General features: G+C 40.4%; 1 protein-coding gene across 1 annotated transcript in view; it reads left to right on the plus strand.

Moving 5' to 3' along the window:
* The first annotated feature begins 422 nt into the window (after window positions 1–422).
* Window positions 423–21,273, plus strand: part of dchs2 (dachsous cadherin-related 2) — a 72,592-nt gene continuing 51,741 nt past the window's right edge. The window contains exons 1-4 of the mRNA XM_077232399.1: window positions 423–2,373; window positions 5,411–5,602; window positions 5,680–5,911; window positions 13,436–13,672. Of these exons, the coding sequence (XP_077088514.1) occupies window positions 640–2,373; window positions 5,411–5,602; window positions 5,680–5,911; window positions 13,436–13,672 (2,395 nt within the window). The 5' untranslated portion in view covers window positions 423–639. The remainder of the gene's footprint in view (window positions 2,374–5,410; window positions 5,603–5,679; window positions 5,912–13,435; window positions 13,673–21,273) is intronic.

Genomic DNA, 21,273 nt, shown 5'->3' on the forward strand with positions numbered 1-21,273 from the left:
GACCCACCCACAATTTGTTTTTGTTGTTGTTGCTTTAGACGCCCATGGTGAATGCAATAATTAGTGAAGAGTCCGGGCAAAAGATTATGGGAACTAAAGTTCGTGGCTGAGTGACAAAGGTCAGAGGAGTGCCCTCTGGTGGTCAACCTGGGCACACCAGCTGGTAACATGGTTAGTGTAGCAAAACCATGAATAGGCTAATTTGTGGTTACCATGGTTAATTTTCTATAATATAAAACAATATAATATAATATAATATAATATAATATAATATAATATAATATAATATAATAATCAGGTAATTATAAAAATCTAAATGACAGGAGGTCGGTATTTTACACCTGCTTCAAGATACTGCGCGTCACGTGACAGAGAGCGCGTGCCGCTCGACATAAGACACTCCGATCTTCTTCTCATGTGCCGCATTCAGCCCTACTTCACCGGGAGAAGGCAATTCTATATTGAACCTACACACACACAGCGGAAGAGTGATGGATGGGAAGACACGGTGGAACATTCGCCCCTGAAGAAGAGCGGTTTGGAGAGTGAACTTAAGCCCGAAGCTAGAGTGCGAAGACGTTGTTTCCTCGTTATAATGAATGTAACAAACGTATAGCCTTCTGATGTTTTCATATTAAGATGGAGTTTTACGTAAGGACTCTATTCCTGTTTCTCTTATTTACATTATTTTGTGAGGACGGTTGCGCGCAGGTGTTCAATCTCAGTCTCTCCATAGAGGAAGGTTTACCTGCAAAAACTATTGTCGGGGATTTAAGTGTTGGACTGCCGACGCAAACCCAAAATTCTGGATTTTTTATATCTGAGAGCAAAGATTCAGATGTGTTCAGAGACTTTGAGATCGATGGAGACTCCGGGATCATCTCCACCGCCGTGGTGTTGGATCGAGAGCGCACAGATAAGTACGAGTTTGCGGCCGCCGCTTTAACAGGAGAGGTTATTAAAGTAAGCATCGAGGTGAAGGACGTGAACGATCATTCCCCTGTATTCCCTGTAAAAACAATCCATTTGAATGTGTCTGAATTAAGCCCAGCAGGAAGCCGTTTTGAGTTGGAAGGAGCTCAGGACCAGGATAAGGGTGATTATGGCACCCAGGGCTACACAATTACAGATGGAGATATGAGGAAACTTTTTAAAGTGGAGATCCGCAGTAGTGGAGGTGGTATGTCAAATTTAGACCTTATTCTGCAAGCAAGATTAGATAGAGAAACTACAGACTTCTACAATTTCACAATTGAGGCATTTGATGGTGGTGTACCATCCAAAACAGCCCAGTTGCAAGTACATATTACTGTACTTGATGAAAATGACAACCAGCCTGTGTTCAATCAGTCAGAGTATCATGCTGTCTTATTGGAAAGCACCCCATTGATGGCACCAGTCTGCCAGGTATTTGCTACAGACCCAGACCTTGGCAGCAATGGTCGAGTCACCTATGAGATAAACCGTCGTCAAAGTGATCCAAATGAGTTTTTCATTATTGATATTTCCTCAGGTATCATTAGTGTAAATAAGCTTTTGGACTATGAAAATCAGTCATTTTTTGAGCTCATTGTGACAGCATGGGATTCTGGGATTCAACCTGAATCCTCCAGCTCATTTGTAAGTATTAAAGTAATGGATGTCAATGACAACCACCCAAATATTAGCATCCTGTTCCTAAATGAGGCCGGAGCACCTGAAGTATCCGAAGGAGCGAGACCAGGAGACTGTGTTGCCAGGATTGCAGTCTCAGATCCAGATTTAGGAGATATCAAGAAGATTGATGTTCTTCTCCAAGGTGAGGATGGGATGTTCTCCCTCAAATCCACTGATGATTTTCTTTACGTTCTCTGTGTGGATGGCCCACTGGATCGAGAGATAAAGGACTTGTATGAACTCACTGTGACTGCCACAGATTTCGGCCCTCCTCCTCTGAGCAGCGAGATAACATTTCAGGTTCAGATAAGAGATTTGAATGACAATCCACCTGTTTTTGACCAAAGCAACTATGAGGAGAGCATTTCTGAGGGTGTGCTTGAGGGAACAGCTATCTTCCAAGTCAAGGCCAAGGACAGAGATCTAGGAGGGGATCCTGGAATCACCTACTCTATTGTACAGTCAGAGCAGGAGCATCTGTTCAACATAGATCCAACATCAGGTCTCATTACTACTGCTGCCGGCCTAGACCATGAGCGAGAGATGGAACTGAGGTTCTTAGTGGTGGCTTCCGATGGTGGTTCTCCTTCCCTGTCCTCCACGGCCACTGTGACCATCCACGTGGTGGATGTCAATGACAATAAACCTATATTCCAACAACAGTTCTATAATGTAACCGTCAAAGAGCACACAGCTGTTGGGACATGCATCCTACAGGTATTTATTATTATGCTCATTTTCAAGAAATTGTACTGCAGCCAGTTTGATGTTGGTGATAAAAATATGCATATTATTTTTAAACAAAAAAAAAGATTTAAATCAGTATTACTTGACACAGAAATAAAAAATGGTTTTGCTAACCATTGACCATTATTTTGTTACAAAGCAAAAGCTGAAATGAATAAGACATGAAAAATAATAGTGGCATATTATCACCATCAAATTTGTTTTATTTTTTGGGTGAACAATTACAAACAAGCAATTGCAAAACAAGTGCATTCAAAAAGAGGTTGAATGAAGCTGTTGCTCAACAAATAAATCATTGTAGGGATCACAGTGTCAGAAGAACACTCAGTTACTATCACAACAACACACACACTCACTCTCAAAACAGACACCATACTAAGACTTTTTGTTGAGACAAAGACAACAGTGTTGCAAAATAGCCACAACACACTGCTCACTGTTTTGTCTCATTGTGTGCGAAACTGTTGCCTGGCACAATTGTACTTGGCATGACTAATCATGTTTGTAGTTTAAAATTGTATTGGAAACACCTACACTAATATTCAAAAGTCTGGAGTAGGTAAGATTTTTTTAAATACTTTTATTAAGCAAAGATATATCAATTTGATTAAGTAAAAGTAAAGACATTTACAATGTTACAAAAGGTTTCTATCATCAAAGAAAAAAAAAGTATCACAGTTCCCAAAAGATATGAATGAGCAAAACTGTAATATAATAATAATAATAGCATATTAAAATGATTTCTGAAGGAAATCATATGACACTGAAGACATGGGTGCCGAATACAGCTTTGACATCACAGGAATAAATTACATTTTAAAATATACTATTTTTTTACTTTTTCTATTTTACTAATATTTCACAGTAATATTTTTTTACTATAATTGATCAAATAAATGCTGCCTTGGTGAGCATAAGAGAATTCTTTCAAAAACATTTTAAAAAATAATACCGACCCCACATTTTTTATAACATAGTGTACCTTGAGTTCCACATCAAGCTCTTTTCATTCATTTAAATAAATATAAAATTATAAGGATCTTAAACATTTTAATTAAAGACTATTTTGTGGTCACTCTCCAGCCACCCACATGTCTCAAAACATTGAGAACAATTCGTTTTTCTTGACATATATTGGATTTACAGCACTGTGCAAAAGTTTTAGGCACTACAAAATTGCTGTAGAGTGAGAATGTTCGAAAACAATAGGATACATTGAGTAGTTTTTGTTATATCAGTGAACTTTATTCAGCTAAATCATATCAATATTTGGTGTGACCACCATTTGCCTTTAAATTAGCACAAATTCTAGATATACTTTGTGCACAGTTTTAAGGAAGTTTGTATCCTAGAGAAGTTTCAGTGGTTCTGTAGATTTAGACTTTAGTCTCAATTGCTTCTGTCTCTTCATGTAATCCCAGACTGACTCTGCGATATTAAAATCAGGGCTCTGTGGATACTGGACCCTCTGTTGTAGGACTCAATGTCATTACAAAATTATCTGGATAATTACAATATTTCCAAAAGAAATGTTGACATCTGAAATTAATATTTCCTACTCACATGCTGAAGCAGAATATATAAATAACCATCTAAAGACAAATGTTTTTGTATAAGATCTAATACACAGTACTGTATATTGTGAGAAAATGTCTTACTTGATAGGTATTTACTTTAGTCACAATTTCAGAGAATATGTTTTTAAATATGTCTTTTTGATCATAGCCGCAATCAGTTTTGCGTGCAGAGAGTGTTTGTAATTTATGATCTCAGGCAGTTGTAGACAGTTTAGACTTTGACCAGAAGTCCCAGTCCACCCACCACTGAGATCATAAATGCTATAGTATAGGCTATTATCTCTTTTATGACAGAAAGGTTGAGAATGAGATCATGAGGTGCTGCTAAAGATAGGACAGATCTCATACCCTAATGATTCAGCAACAGACAACTTGTGGGTGAAAACCTAATCATTTACACTAAGCAACATTTTATGCTGCGTGTAATCATGTTATAGCAAACTTGAGTGGAAAGCTTAAGCTTGGTATTAGGGGCAAGAGAGTAAGTCTGTGTAGTGCAGTCATCAATATTTTTGGTCAGAATTTCTGAAAGACAAACTGTCCAGTCTGCTAAAACATTTCAGTTAACACTGTAGTGTTAACTATATGTTATCACAATGTAGAACACTAAGAATACATACATATGAGGTATAATAAAGGATGCTTTTAAGCTTTAGATTCAATAAAATTAGTTAAAATAATGTCTATAATAATGTTGTAGTAAGAGATAGTTGACTCTCCATCCAACATGATCTTATCAGGGAAAAAAAGAAAATTTTGGTGAATTGGTTGTGAGTTTGAATGAATGTGTATAATTTAATTAATAGAAAATTTAAGATTTTTACAAAAAACTAAACATGAAGGTCCACCCCAACCCTAAGCATAACTGCCAGAAGACGTAAGCATACTGTATGTAATTATATTAATGAGATCATATGAATTTGCCACCAATTCACAAAAACATAAAATTGTTATGAATTGCCATTGGAGCTGTTTGAATAGACTCTTCTTCAATTCGTCTTGATGAAAACACAAAGCGCATTACACAGAGTCTTTCAGCATGATGTTTTTCAGTGGTATTACAAGAGTCAGTTTTAGTCATCTGAAAGAGTGAAGCTGGAAGTGTAAATCTGAGACACCCTTTGCTGTGCCAACACAATAACCAAAGTTAATGAGATAAAGCTTGGCCGTATGGTCATTTTGGTGCTTCTAATACACAGATGGTTGATTACAGGCTCCTAATTTCAGAAAGATGGTGCAGTTCATTTACTGAGTTGTTACCAATGAATAATTAATTTACATTTAATTGTAAAAATGAGAAATGTTTGCGAAATGTCTTTAAAAAGGAATATTAGTGTGACCACAACATTACATTACATTACAAAAAAAATTTGGATCAGCTGCAGTTACAAATAAGATTTACCTTAATGATAAATTTCTATCTGGTCCAGGTCACTGCCATAGATGCTGATGATGCTGAGTTTGGATCAGTGCGATATTCCCTCTATGATGGCTTCAACAGCAAGGATGACCACCCTTTCTTTCACATCAACTCTGTTTCTGGGGAAATCTGTGTGTCTCAAGATATTGATCATGAAGCTCGCGTTGTGACCTTTGACTTGTTGATTAAAGCTGAAGATCAAGTGAGTTCAAATATGTTAATCCTGGTATTGTGGATTTTTATATAAGAAGGAATTAATTATGTTTTTTTTATTCATAGGATGGGCTCAGTTCGCAGACATTTGTTCACATTGATGTGGAGGATGTGAATGATAATGCTCCTGTTTTTAGTCCTGAGAAATATGTCACGAGTGTGAGCATCCATACTCAACCTGGCTCTGAGCTCTTCAACGTTTTTGCTTCTGACCGAGATTCTGGAAACAATGGAAAAATCACCTATGAGCTTCTGCCTGGAGATTCTGCCTCTTTATTCACTCTGGACCAGTCAACAGGTAACATGCCTCAAGTTAATATGTGTTCATCTAGGACTGAAATCTGTGTTGTTTGGCACATTGCAGATGACTTTTATTTATAGTACACGAAACCGCAATGTTCACCTAAGAGAGTCTTTTATTTTAAATAAAATATAAAGCCAAAAAATGGATTAAAATGAAGAAAATTGTTGTGCTGTCACTGTCACATAAGCCAAACACGCACAATTTCATAGTCCATAGGGCAGCGAAGATAACTCATATATTCTGTTTAGACATCATAGTGCATGCTTATCTTGACAGTCAGACTGAGATTCTTCAAAAGCAGACATAGTAATTGATTTTGTCACATCCCAGTTGGAAGCCTGTGGATTTACACAGCATCTTCCTAAATCCTTGCTGGACATGGGTGCAAATGGAAAGCTGTGTGAAGTGTTGAAGTGGACTGTCATACAGCAATGAATGCCTGTAGAAATCTGTGATTAGGCTTTGTATGATGACAGATGTACTCAATTATCTTATTAAAAAATGTTGCAGTTGTGGCTAAGTAAAAACACACAACATTTCTAGTTATTGGTATAAAAATTGTTTGGCAAAGCGTTTGATTTTTAATCTGGCAAAAATATAATATGAATATACTGCGATATACTGAGTAATTAAGTATAGTACAGTAAGACTGATATATAAACATTTACTTTTCCTTAAGTTATTTTAAGCATAACAATCTATAGGATAGGACATGTTAAATATAAAAATCACATTAAGTCTAAATTGATTTGGTAAATACAGATAATTCCGCTTATTAAAGTAATTTGTATGGCATCTGTTACTATCACTGTCCTTGGGTTTTCGCACACATAGAGCTACTGTTGAGCTGTGTTTGACGTGACGCATTACAATAATCAGATTACACTGTAATGAAGTAGGGGGTCTGCTCATTATTTTTCCACGTCCCATTACAATCACAGTTCTGCCGTGAATGATGTTACATATATAATTCTCTCCTTTTTCATTCGGTTTCCTTAAGCAGATAGCAGTTAAGAGAATGCAGCAGTGACACAGATGAAAAATTATTTATGTCTTAAGTGTGCTTACTCTTAAGTAGTGCTCTGAAGTCAAAGTAAATAATCTCTCTTTTACCTCGCCTGCATGCTCTCACTAGCTTAGGGAAATCCCTGCTAAGCATCATTGGTTTAGAGCTTTTTGACATGATGTGCCTTATATATATATGGTAACACTTTACAATGGTTCATTAGTTAACATTAGTTTACTACCTTAGTTAACATGAACTAAGAATGAACAATACTTCTTCAGCATTTATTAATCTTAGTTAATATTAACTTCGACATTTACTAATACGGCATTCAAATCAAAGGTTGTGTTTGTTAACATTAGTTAATGCACGGTGAATTAACATGAACAAACAATGAACAGCTGTATTTTTATTAACTAATAATAAGAAAGATTAATAAATACTGTAACAAATGTATTACTCATTGTTAGTTCATGTTTGTTCATACATTAACTAATGTTAACTAATGAACCTTGTTCATTGTAAAATTGTAAAGTTTTACCATATATATATATATATATATATATATATATATATATATATATATACATCACTGCTTATTTTAAAGATAGTAAATGTCACGTGCATACCTTTCTGCGCACTGGGAATTAAATTTTTTAGAAAGAGCATACAGTATACAGTGAATATGACATAGCCGCTAAAACATTATAGCGTAGGGCTCTTTGTAAGATCCCTTTGGATTCACCAAAGTTTGTGAGGCATTAAATGTTTATTAGATACACAAAGACTTGTTTAAATCAAGTGTATTTGCTGAATACAGATTCAATATGACAAAACTATTTTAGTGTTTGCCTTTCGATTATTAAACAGAACTATTGAATAGTAAAGCATGCAGGTGCTATATGAACTTCAAAAACAAACAGCTAAATAAAATGCACACAAATTAATCTCTCTTGCTCTTGCTTGCATGCCTATGATTACCCTTCTGTGTGCTAGTGGGGGCACGCATGCCTAAGGTTACCCACCCTGGTTTAAATCAACAGATGCTAAGGATTTTAAGTTAGATCAAGGTGACAGAATCTAGCAGAACCCTAACCATCTGTCAAAAGTTGAACTAGCCATGGACATATCCGCCATATCACCATCAGTGATGGATGGATTTAAAGTTTTTTTAGTTTATTAAAAGAAGAGAGGCTGAGATAGGGTACAATTAAATCATCATGACCATGTTCAATAGGATTCTTACTTATCTATCAGTCAAAGAATTTACTTTGATTAGATACTAACCTTAACATAGTATTTCACGGAATTAATCGCTAAGCTTTTTTGGTAACACTTTAGAATACTTTACTTCATTAATGAATAACTTCACAGGAACAAATTGTCATGAGTTAGAACAACACAAACAGGTAAAGTTTGCAATGATGTTTATTTTTGCACTCAGAAACAGACACGGCAGGTAAGTTGAAGAGTTAGTGAGATAATTGTCTGATTGAACGGATGATATGGGTTTGACAAAGTCTATTATCTGTTACAGGAGGTTTGATGAGATCCAGGTTGAAGAAGGCAGACAGGTTGAAGACTGGAGATCCAGATGGCAGGGCGAGAAGGTCGGTGATGCAGATAAGTACTCGAAGCAGGTAAGGTAGCTGTTGTGTAGGCTTGGTATGAGAGAGTCAGTAAATCAATGGTAAATCGACCAGATCTGACACTGAGTGAGTGAACTGGTGATGTTTTAAAGCAGTGACTGAAGATTGGCGATAGGTGAAGGTGACAGGTGCTGGTGATTAAAATTCAGGAGATGCGGAATGAGTGGACGGAGTGTAGAGGTCTGACGCAGCTTGCGGCAGGGCTGTCGGAGACGGATGTCCCTGGTGGAGAGCCAGACCTTTTGCCCAGGTTGGTATATCGGGGTCGCAGATCTTTTAGCGTCGGCCTGGCTCTTGTGTCTCCGAACAGCCCTTTGAAGATGGACGTGTGCTGAGTCCCAGACCCTCTCGCTCTCATGGAACCAGTGGTGGACTGCTAGAACTTCAGATGGCTCACCTCACCAGGGAAACAGGGGCGGCTGTAAGCCGAGTATGCACTGGAAGGGCGTGAGACCAGTGGTGTACTGTTGAAGGGAGTTTTGTGCATACTCGGCCCAGGGTAGATACCTGCTCTAGCAGTCCTGATGATCATGGCAATATGACCGCAGGTATCTCCTGATCTCTTGTATTTTCCGCTCAGTCTGGCCGTTGGACTGGGGGTGATACCCGGAGGTTAAACTGACTGACACTCCCAAAAGGTTGAAGAATGCTTTCCAGACCCTGGATATGAACTGCGGTCCTCGGTCTGAAACAATGTGTTAGTGAGAGGGATGAGGGATGAGCTTACATGCTTTAGAAAAGCGGTCTACGACGACCAGAACACACATGTGAGAGTCAGAAGAAGGAAGGTCCGTGATAAAATCCACTCCCAGGTGCGACCAGGGTCTAGTGGGCACTGGAATCTTGCATTCCGGGAGGCGTCACGCAACTTTGGCCATGGCACAGGCTGAGCAGCTCTTCACGTACCGGGAGACATCCTGGGTCATATTGGGCCCCCATATTGTACGAGCAAGAGGGTTTGCTGGCTGCCTGGGTGTCCAGAGCCGGAGATGTGTGGACTGAGTCCATGAGGGACAGACGTAGATGAGTCGGAACGTAGGTCCGTCCCTCAGGACCTCCCGGCGGAGCAGGTTCTGACAGGGTGGCATCGGCAATGTGATTGTCAATACTCCACTGGATGGGACAGACAACTACAGCTGGAGGGAGAATGGGTTCCGGGTTGGAGCTGATCGTGTCAGGTTGGTACAGACGCGACAGGGAGTTGGCTTTAACGTTCTTGTCTCCTGGATGGTAAGTTACTTTGAAGTTGAATCTTGTGAAGAAGAGTGACCAGCGGCTTTGATGAGTGTTGAGTCTCTTTGCGTCTCGAAGGTATTCCAGGTTCCGGTGGTCGGTAATGACGTCAAATGGGTGTTTTGCTCCCTCCAGCCAGTGTCTCCATTCCTCAAGGGCGAGTTTGATCGCCAGAAGTTCCCGGTTGCCGATGTCATAATTCTGCTCCGCCGGGGACATCTTCTTGGAGAAGAAGGCACATGGATGGAGTCGTGGAAGCTTCCCATGCCGCTGTGATAGGACCGCTCCTACCCCGGTGAGGGAGGCGTCTACCTCGACGAGAAACGGAAGATCTGGGTCTGGATGAACGAGGGTAGGGAGCGGAGGTTAGGAAAAATTCATGGTGGCTTCGGTGATCCAGGACAGAGACTTGGCCCCTTTCTTCAGGAGTGAGGTGATAGGTGAGCTGATCTGACTGAAACCTTGAATGAATCTTCTGTAGAAGTTTGCAAAGCCCAGGAAACGTTGTAGTTCTTTTATTTTGGAGGGTAGTGGCCAGTTGGAAACAGCTTCCACCTTCCTCTGGTCCATGGTGATTCCGTGAGGAGTGATTACGTAACCCAGAAAATGGATAGTTTCTTGATGAAACTCACACTTCTCCAGTTTCAGGTAGAGCTGATGATCGCGCAGACGTTGAAGAACAGACTTGACATGATGGTGGTGCTCGGACAAGTTGGAAGAGTATATGAGGATATCGTCGATGTAAATGATGACAAATTGGTGCAGGAAGTCTCTGAAGATCTTATTCATGAACCCCTCAAATACTGCAGGAGCGTTGGACAGTCCGAAGGGCATGACCCTATATTTGTAGTGGCCAGCAGGGGTGATGAACGCTGTCTTCCACTCGTCACCCTTCCTGATTCTCACCAAATTGTAAGCACTGTGCAGGTCCAGTTTCGTGAAGATCCGAGCACCACAGAGTTGTTCCAGAGCTGCTGGGACCAGAGGAAGGGGATATCGATATTTAACGGTGGAGTTATTGAGGGTCCGGGAGTCAATACAGGGGAGTAAGCCTTCGTCCTTCTTGCCCACGAAAAAGAAACTAGAAGCGGCAGGGCATGTAGATGGTCGAATGTAGTCTTGACGGAGAGCCTCCTCAATGTACTCCTCCATGGCCTTCCGTTCCGGGATGGACAGTGGATAGATCTTACCACGCGGTAGAACCGCCCCAGGTAGCAAGTCGATCGCACAGTCCCATGGCCGGTGTGGTGGAAGTTTGGTGGCTAGTTGCTTGTCGAAGACATCCTGAAACGCCTGGTAGGTGGCGGTATCTCATGATGATTGCTGGTGGGTGGACTTTCGACTGAGGTGGAACATATAGAGATATCTTGGACTGGCGATGCTGATGAGTGATGAATCTTCTTGACTGGATACAGGCAGTGTGAGAAGCAAGTGTTTCCCCATTGGGAAATCTCACCCGAAGACCAGCAGATGTTAGGAGAGTGGAGTTCCAGCCACGGGCGTCCCAGGATGATATCTCCCGTAGAACCCTCCAGCACCAGAGATGACAAATCCTCCTCGTGAAGGCATCCGATCTTCATGGTGATGGTGGGACTTCTCTGACATATCCGCCTACTACCGAGCGGTTTTCCCAGGATGGATTGAATATGAAGAGTCTTAGGAATAGGTCTTTGGTGGGTTTGAAGCTTTTGTAGGGTGGAGAGTGAGATGAAGTTGCCAGCGGAACAGGAGTCGATTAACGCTTGCGCTGAAAGAGATCGTTGGAGGTAAGTGAGCCAAACCAGAGTTTATTTCATAGGCGAAATGGGTGACTGGAGACATACTGTACTCACCGCAGGTCGCGGGGGACGAACTGGACAGGAGATGAGCAGGTGGCCGGCGGTTCCACAGTAGAGACACAGATTATTGTTGATGCGACGTTAACGTTCAGCTGAGGATAGATGTGTTGAATTGACATCAATAGGTTCTGGTGCTGAAGGGTTGACAGAGGTTGCAGGACAAGGAGGAGGCAGTGCAGGGCTATCGAGATGGCAAGCAGTTCGGCGCTGGTCCACACGGATGGATCGTTGGATGAGACTTTCTAGACCAATGACATCATCGTAAATGGCTAGTTGTAAACGAAACTCAGGATCTAAACCTTCACGGTAAGCCGTAATTACAGCCGACTCATTTCATCCGCTGGAAGCTGCCAGGGTGTGAAATAGCAGTGCATACGAAGAGACTGATGTTTTGCCTTGTCGTAGACGGAATAGTTGATCATGAACAGACAGAGGATTTGAGACTTGAGCAAATACTTCACGGAAGTGGCCAATAAAATCAGTGAAAGATTGGGTTACAGTACCTTTTGCATCCCAAAGCGCTCGCGCCAAAAGCAGGGCTCATCCAGTGAGGAGTGAAATGACGAAAGCGACCTTCGCTCTCTCTGAGGCGAACTGCGAAGCATGCATCTCCATGTAGAGCTCGCAGAGTAGTAGAAAGCCACTGCACTCTGCACACAGGTGATTAAAATTTAGGAGATGCGGAACGAGTGGGCGGAGTGTAGAGGTCTGACGCTGACGGTGGTGTATCCGTGACACAAATGAGTAACACACTATTAACATTCTAGTAACTACTATTAACTAACAAGAAACTCTGATTAACGAATTAGTAAGTAATAGCGCTCAGTTGAATGTGGTAGTTCACTATTAGCTAATCAGTTACTTCTATTTTTCATACCTCACTGAAGACAACTAAGAACTACTATACTGGTTCATAATTAATATTAATAATGCATAATGTATAATATAAGGTAAAGGTAACCCATTAGTAACTCAAGTGTTACTACAACCTTCTAAAGGAACTACTCTTTTTTTTTTTTTACTTAATAAAAGTATTCTAAAGTGAAAAGCTTGATAGCTACCTAATATTGACTGAAGTCATTGTAAGCTTTTCAGGTTTTTGGATAGTAATGACTCAAGTGTTACTACATCTTTCTAAAGGAACTACAAATTTTTTGGATCAGTATTCTTAAGTGAAGATCATGGGAACACACTATTAATGACTAAAGTGTTACCAAATCCATCGGAAGAAATTACTATTCAAATTCTTACAAAAATCTCAAAAGCTTACAGTGACTTCAGTCAATATTAGGTAGTTATCATGTTTTTTACTTTAGAATACTGATCCAAATAATTTGTAGTTCCTTTAGAAGGATGTAATGACACTTGAGTCATTACTAGTGGATTACCATTACCTTTTATTATAAATTATGCATTATTTATGTTAATTATGAACCTGTATATAGTAGTTCTCTGGGAGGTAAAAAAAAAATTGTTGTTGATTTAGCTAATAGTGAACTACCTCATCCAACTGAGCGCTATTACTTACTAATGCGTTAATCAGAGTTTTTAGTTAGTTAATAGTAGTTCCTAGAATGTTAATAGTGCATTACTTATTTGTTCCTGTGAAGTTATTCATTAATGTAGGAACAGTATTCTGAAGTGTTACTGTTTTTTCATTTTAGTTCCCTTACATTTAAGTTTGTCTAATCTACTTATAGGCAAATATAAATTTTCTTTTCACTGCAATAATTGCCAAGACCTTATGAATGCGTCCTCTAAGATGTTAATGTTGGTTTTGTGTGTTCTTCAGGTTCTGTCTACCTGAGTTCTTCACTTTGCCAGCTGCGCAGTAGCAGCGTGAAGCTGTCTGTCTCTGCTCAGGACGGAGGAGGCATGTCTGCCGTTCATCCTGCTAACATCACCGTGAACATCTTGCAGAGTGACCGGCCCCCTGCCCTTTTCCAGAAAGCCCACTACACCTTCTCCATCTCTGAGGATGCACCCGTGGGCTCCAACGTTGGTTTGGTTCAGGCTGTTACCCCTGCCAGTGAGTTTTCTGTGCTTTTTCTCTGAAATGTTATGGCTGTTACACTGTTCCCTGTTTGAAACTGGACAGTGTGATGCCATGTAGATGAAGAAGAAACCTATTTGGTAAAACTTTACAATAAGTGTATTTGTTAACATTAGTTAACAGTTTAGTTAACATTAACTAACAACTGAGCAACAGCTGTATACAGCATTATCTAATTTTTGTTAATGTTAACTTGTACATATACTAATGTATCTCTTAAAATTAATAGCTGATTTTGTTAACATTAGTTAACTAACAATGAACAACATCTGTGTACAGATTTCAGTAAGGTCCAGCAATACATTAATAAAAACTCTTTTCCTGATAAATAATGTTAGTAAAGAGCCCAAACATTAGAAACACATTAGCTGATGTTGAAATAGTTTCCACTTTACAATGAGATTCATAAAAACTTAATTGCTTTTGATTTTTAAGTGCTGTTCATTGTTGTAACGAGGTTCAGATGTTATCCGAAGAAGGAGGCGGGACCAGGCGAACATTTCATAAACTTTAATAAATAAATAAACAAATACAAAATGAAAGTAAAAGACAGCAGCCCCTCACGGGCGACTGCTTTCACATATAATAAAACAAAACACCCAACAAGTTCAGGCCTGTTCCTCTCTCGATCTTCATAGTCGTCGCTCCTCCTTTTATGCTCCTACGTGAGAGATACGAGACCGCTGCGTCTCACAGGTGTCGTTCATCATTAATCACACCACCGGCCTCGCACCGTTCTCTCACGTCCCTCGACCTAGTCCTGCTCGCCACAATTGTTAGTTCAAGTTAACTAAGGCTTTAAGTAATGTTGACGCAGAGCATGCACCCTGAAAATGAAATGTAAATGTATAAAACATACATTAAGTTATGTTATTGTTTTAAAGAGGTGTTATTTCATGTTAGTTCACATTAACTAATTCATTAACACATTTTAAAAAGGTAAGCTATTAACGTAAAATGCATTAATAAATGTACAATTGTAACATTATCAGATTAAACATTAACTAATGCTGTAAACAAATCTTGTTTGTTGTTAGTTTGTGATAACTAATCCATTAACGAATTTTAGCAATTTAAGCTATTACTGTTAAGAAATGTATATACAAGTTAACATAAAAAAAATATTAACTAATGATGTATACAGGCCTTGTTAATTGTTAGTTAATGTTAACAAATACATTAATGTAACGGGTTAGTAAGCAACACGCATGAACAAAGAATACTACAGTATTTAATTATAAATGCATGAGATATTTGATGAACACAGGAGTAAACAACACATTACGCATAGACAATAACGGACAACTGATCAAACAGAACTGAGGGTATAATTACACAGGGACACGTAATCAAAGATAAATAAAAAACAGCTATAGAGCTAATTTATAACCAAGGTATCTAACTGGGAACTCAGGCAGGTAAAAAAGGAACAGAACAGGCTCATATACAAGTCGATGTATCATAATGGTAATGCGTGACACTGTCACGGAACACACACAGGAGGCAGAAAATCCAAGAGCAGTAGTTTTTAATTAAAGGGCACGCCAAACTTGTTGTCATCCAGGCAGGGGTCAAAATCCAATAAGGCAATCCAAAACACAAGACAAAAACAAGAAACGGGCAGATACAGACTTAGAAAGTGAGGTGACATAAACCAAGGACTACGTAACAAAAACTAAAACAGACAGGGAATATATACACACAGAACTAACAAGGTGATGGGAAACAGCTGAGTGCAATAATCAGATAAGTGACAGAACAGAATGCTGGGAATTGTACTCTAATGTGAATGACACCGTGAGAACGAGGACCTCTAGTGATAACCCAGGGAAACACAACCAGACACTGTGACAGAACCTCCCCTCTACGGAGCGGCTACCAGACGCTCCATGACAGTACACAAGACAACACAAGAGTCCAAGAGGAAGGTGGAAAGTGGGAAATCCAAGGGAGGGATGGGAGGGCCAGGACCATGAAGGGGAACAAGAACAGGGGGTGATGGCTCAGGCGGTGTCTAGGGCGAAGCAGACAGTCCATCGGGCGGCCACGGCGAAGCAGACAGTCCATCGGGTGGCCAGGGCGAAGCAGACGACCCATCGGGCGGCCAGGGTGAAGCAGACGACCCATCGGGCGGCCAGGGCGAAGCAGACGACCCATCGGGCGGCCAGGGGAAGCAGACGACCCATCGGGCGGCCAGGGCGGTGAAGAACCCTCGGGCGACCAGGGCTCCGTCTCAGGAACAGCAGACACGGGGTCTGGCTCAGGAACAGCAGACACGAGCTCTGGCTCAGGAACAGCAGACACGAGCTCCGGCTCAGGAACAGAAACTGGTTCCGGCTCTTGAACCAGGGACACAAAAGGTCTGAAGGGTCCTTCCAGGATCCGTGCCAGACGCTCCAGATAGTTGCTCGGTATTCCCCCGGCTGCGAGAATGGGTATCTCCTGATCTTTCTCTGGCTCTGGAACAGACACTGGCTCCAGCTCTGGAACAGCAGACACCAGCTCCGGCTCAGGAACAGCAGACACCGGCTCAGGAACAGCATACACCGGCTCAGGAACAGCGGACACCGGCTCAGGAACAGCGGACACTGGCTCAGGCTCTGGAACGGACACTGGCTCCGGCTCAGGAACAGCGAGCACAGGCATGTCTAGGATCCGAATCAGATGCTCCAAATAGTCCATCCGTGCCCTCGCGGCCACGCGAATGGGCATCTCCTGATCCGTCTCTGACCGGGTAGACGTGGCGTGGACAGTCTCTGGCTGAGCAGACGTGACGTGAACAGTCTCTGACTGGGCAGACGGAACCTGAACAGTCTCTGACTGGGCAAACGGGACGTGAACAGTATCTGACTAGGCAGACGGGGCGTGAACAGTCTCTGACTGGGCAGACGGTACGTGAACAGTCTCTGGTTGGGCAGACGGGACGTGAACAGTCTCTCGACCACCTCCTCCACTGCGACCTCCACGGGTCCCGCGAAACTTGACCAATCGTGTCCCCTTAAAAAACTCCCTTCTAACATTAAAACATCAGTGGGAGGAAGAACTGGATACAGAGATATCAGATGAGCTATGGCAGGCCGTTCTCAATAACATACACTCATCTTCTATCTGCCTACGACACACCATTATCCAGTTTAAAGTTACTCATCGTTTACATTGGTCAAAAGCAAAGTTGGCTAGAATTGCACCAGATATTGACCCAGAGTGTGATCGGTGTAATATAGAGCCAGGCACTTTGTCACATATGTTCTGGAGCTGTCCCAAACTGTTTGAGTTTTGGGAGTTGATTTTTGCTTTTCTTTCTAGAGTATTGCATACTCATATTGACCCGTCACCGATCATTGCCATCTTTGGAGTAGTACCACAAGAACTTGGTATAGGCAAATGGGATAAAACAGTGATAGCATTTGTAACTCTCTTGGCCAGACGCATTATTTTATTGAAATGGAAGGACAAGTCTCCACCTGTATTCCACCTGTGACAGAGTCCTTCTGTCATGGAACACACACAGGAGGCAGAAAATCCAAGAGCAGTAGTTTTTAATTAAAGGGCAATCCAAACTCGTAGTTATCCAGGCAGGGGTCAAAATCCAATAAGGCAATCCAAAACACAAGACAAAAACAAGAAACAGGCAGATACAGACTTAGAAAGTGAGGTGACATAAACCAAGGACTCCGTAACAAACACTAACACAGACAGGGAATATATACACACAGAACTAACAAGGTGATGGGAAACAGCAATAATCAGATAAGTGACAGAACAGAATGCTGGGAATTGTAGTCTAATGTTAATGACACCGTGAGAACGAGGACCTCTAGTGATAACCCAGGGAAACACAACCAGACACTGTGACAGACACATAACGGTAATTAATATGATTAGCATTTTGCTTGACTACCTTATCAAACAGCTAATATTGTGCTGCTGTAATGTTACACAAACCATGTTCCCGTTCGCCATCTCAGAGTATGACTGCTTTCTAAAAATCAGTATCCTTAGAAACACTTTGAACAACTTAGAATGTCAGTGGATAAAAGCAAATAATATGTCATAACATTGTAATATACATCACATAATTCACCCACTGTATTGCTAAATGTAGCTGATTTTTCATATTAACAGAAAAATAGCCGGGATAACCTGGCTTGAGACTCCTCTGCTTCGCAGCAGTTAATGATATGCTAAAACCCGCCTGCATGTTGACGTGATTGGTTACAAGGTAGTTTGTGATGTAAGAAACACCAGCAATTTCAAAACTGTGTTTTTGAGACTGTCTTTGGTTTGCTGCCCTTTTAAAGAGACAATACTCAGCAGTTGTGTCGACATGAATTTGGTTTTTCTTAATAATAAAAACATCACATAGACATATAAACAACATTAAAAACTTGATTTCACCACAGGGGGTCTTTAATGTTAACAAATACCAGCTTATTGTAATGTGTTAACATATTTTGTTCTGTACAAGTAGATTAGAGAAAAAAGACAAATTATTGAATTGTGTGTAATTTATTTCAAGAAATGGGTGTTGATCACTTGAAATTATTTATTATTTGTTGAAAACTTGTTTTTTTCCAGAATCAATAATCAATAATATATATGAAATCCAGTTTGAAATCAAGTCAAGTCACATTTATTTATATAGCACTTTTTACAATAAAGATTGTTTAAAAGCAGCTTAAAAATTATTCAAAAAAGTTTGTTTCCTGAAGAAAAAAGCATCACAGTCCAGCTTAAGTAAGTTCAGTGATGTTTCATTTTTGTTTTAAAAAAAGTTATTAATTTTGTTCATATATATATATATATATATATATATATATATATATATATATATACACTGTATATATATAGTCGCTGTCACGTTGAAGCAGAGACGAAGAGTGAATCCAATTGCAAGCACTTTTAAATAAACAAATACAAACAGGTAATCAAGGGAAGACTCGGAACAGGAAACTCAGAACAGGAACAAAGAGACAGCTAACAGCAAAATTACAACAACATAACAACATAAAAACTCCCAAGGACTGAACTGAAACACAGGGCTTAAATACAAGGACAAACAAGCTAAATGAGATAACAAGGGGGCGTGGCTAACGAGAAACACCTGGGAACAATAGACAAGACACATGGCAAACAGGGAATCACATGACATACAAGAACAAGGAACAAGACACAAAACCCAAACCGTGACAGCCGCTCTGGAGTAAACCGTGATGTCATCGTCCAGCTCAGTTCAGTTCTTGTATAAGGCCCCGTTCACACTGCAGGCAAAAGTGGCCCAGATCTGATTTTTTCAAATCAGATTTAGACCACATACATATGTGGTCCTGAATCAGACCCAGATCGGATTTTTTTCAATGCGGCCGCAGTGTGAACAATCAAGGCGGATTTGATGCGACTTTTACGTCAATCTGCGTCGACATTTGTCACAATTATGCGCCGGCGAAGTCCTAGACACAACAGACACAGACAGTAGCCTAACATTAAAAACTTGACTAGATATGGAGAACAGTGATGAAGCGAGTCAATGAGAGTGAGGTGTTAGATCTAAGTAGTATATGGGGAGATACTTCAATTCAAGCTAGAAGGACCTACCGTAACCGCTCCGTTTTTGAAAAAATTGCACACGAAATGGAAGAACGGGGACACAGGAGAACAGCGTCTCAGTGAAACTATTCACGTCATATTCCCACCACTCCTGGCTTCGTCTACGCATCCACACAGATCTCTGTAGTGAATTTGCAACCATAAACCCGCAAAAGTTTCCATTACACAAACATTATGAAATAAATGCGAATATGCTTACTTCCTCCATAACCTCCCGAACTTTAGTGCAACCGCGTGCTGCGTCTGATGTCAGTTATTGTTCTTTTGCGCATGCCGGTTAGTTTGAAACCTCAAAACAGTTCACACTGCAATCAGATATAGGTCACATTTTAAAAGGTAATGTGAACAGCCAATCAAAAAATCGGATCTGAGCAAAAAATCAGAATTGAGCATTAGGACTTGGAACAAGTGTCAATGCAGGCAGATCAATATTATTGTTGAATATTAAATTAAATGTTAAATTTAACGTCCCCAACTAAGCAAGCCAAGCCAATGGCAACAAAGGTCTAAAAAGGCAACCGTGGCATGGAACCAAAACTCCATCAAGTGGCTACGGAGTCCCCCTAGTCCCACTTTGTCAAAAAAATTAATTATAACTATCTCGTGGCCTCAAGATAGTATCTCGTGGCCTCAAGATAGTATCTCGTGGCCTCAAGATAGTAACTCGTGGCCTCAAGATAGTATCTGGTGGCCTCAAGATAGTATCTCGTGGCATCAAGATAGTATCTCGTGGCCTCAAGATAGTATCTCGTGGCGTCAAGATAGTATCTAGTAGCCTCAAGATAGTATATCGTGGCCTCAAGATAAGTGTATATAAAAGGAGAATGCACAATGGAGCAGCTTTTGATTGATTTGGGACTATATGGGAGTGAAGCACATGCGAAGCACTGATACTTGGGCATGCATGTATAGGCTACACACCAGAGCATGTGAGCAAAGCGGAGCGGTGTGACGTTTAGTTATAAGTTAAAAAATATGTTTCATATCCACTTATTAAGTTTTGTTTTGTAGAAAGCCTTTCTTTAAAGTGAATTTCGTTTTGTATAAATTGTATTTTCATTTTAATCAATGTTTCATCCACCAATTTGCCTGGATTAATAAATAAGAAGCAAATGTAGTAGACAATATAATCAGGACATGGAGGCGCGGGCTCGTGAACTGAAGCGCGTCTCATAAATGAACCAAAACTCAGACCTGAGAAGTATCTATGGAAAGCTTGAAATGTCTACTTTTAAACAAAACAATTAAAAACTAAAAGAAATTGGCTACTCTCTGCTTATGTAGGCTAATTCATATGAAGTGTGCATTTCTCTCTATAGGCATGTTAATACTGCGAAGATGGCTGGTCTGTATCGTCAACATTATCTTTGCAGCCACTGACATAGAAAACACTAGTTTATTAATAAACAATTAAAATGTTTCATTCATAATCATTACTTTTGCCAGGTCTTTGTGGCAAGCTTTATTTCAGGTGTTTTGCGATATCTCTACGCCCAAGAATCAGTGCTTCGCCTGTGCTTCCCCCCCATATAGTCCCAAATCAATCAAAAGCTGCTCCATTGTGCACTCCTTTTATAAACACTTATCTTGAGGCCACGAGTTACTATATTGAGGCCACGAGTTACTATCTTGAGGCCACGAGAGTGTGAAAGTGGGAAAGTGGGACTAGGGGGGCTCCGTAGGTGGCAGAATGGGAAAAAAAAAAGCTCTATAACACCAAATCAATTGCAATCCAAGGTTTCAAAACACATCCACCCTTTTTTACACCTTTCCTTTCCACTAGTAACCTAGTACTCCAGGCTTTGTTACCCTAATGACTAATCCAGCTTGCAGGTGAGGGATTAGCTGATCAGAGGGTTAAATATCAGTCTAGTTGACAGGGTTGTTAGGGTAGATAATAAGATTTGCTGTGCTTTGTTTCTTTTGGCTCTCTTAGTCTACAATCAAATGTTTTTAGTGAACAGTATCTC

The sequence above is a fragment of the Siphateles boraxobius genome, unplaced genomic scaffold (assembly GCF_051911475.1).
Source record: "Siphateles boraxobius isolate OS27281-9 unplaced genomic scaffold, OSU_SipBor_1 17, whole genome shotgun sequence".
Lineage (NCBI taxonomy): Eukaryota > Metazoa > Chordata > Actinopteri > Cypriniformes > Leuciscidae > Siphateles > Siphateles boraxobius.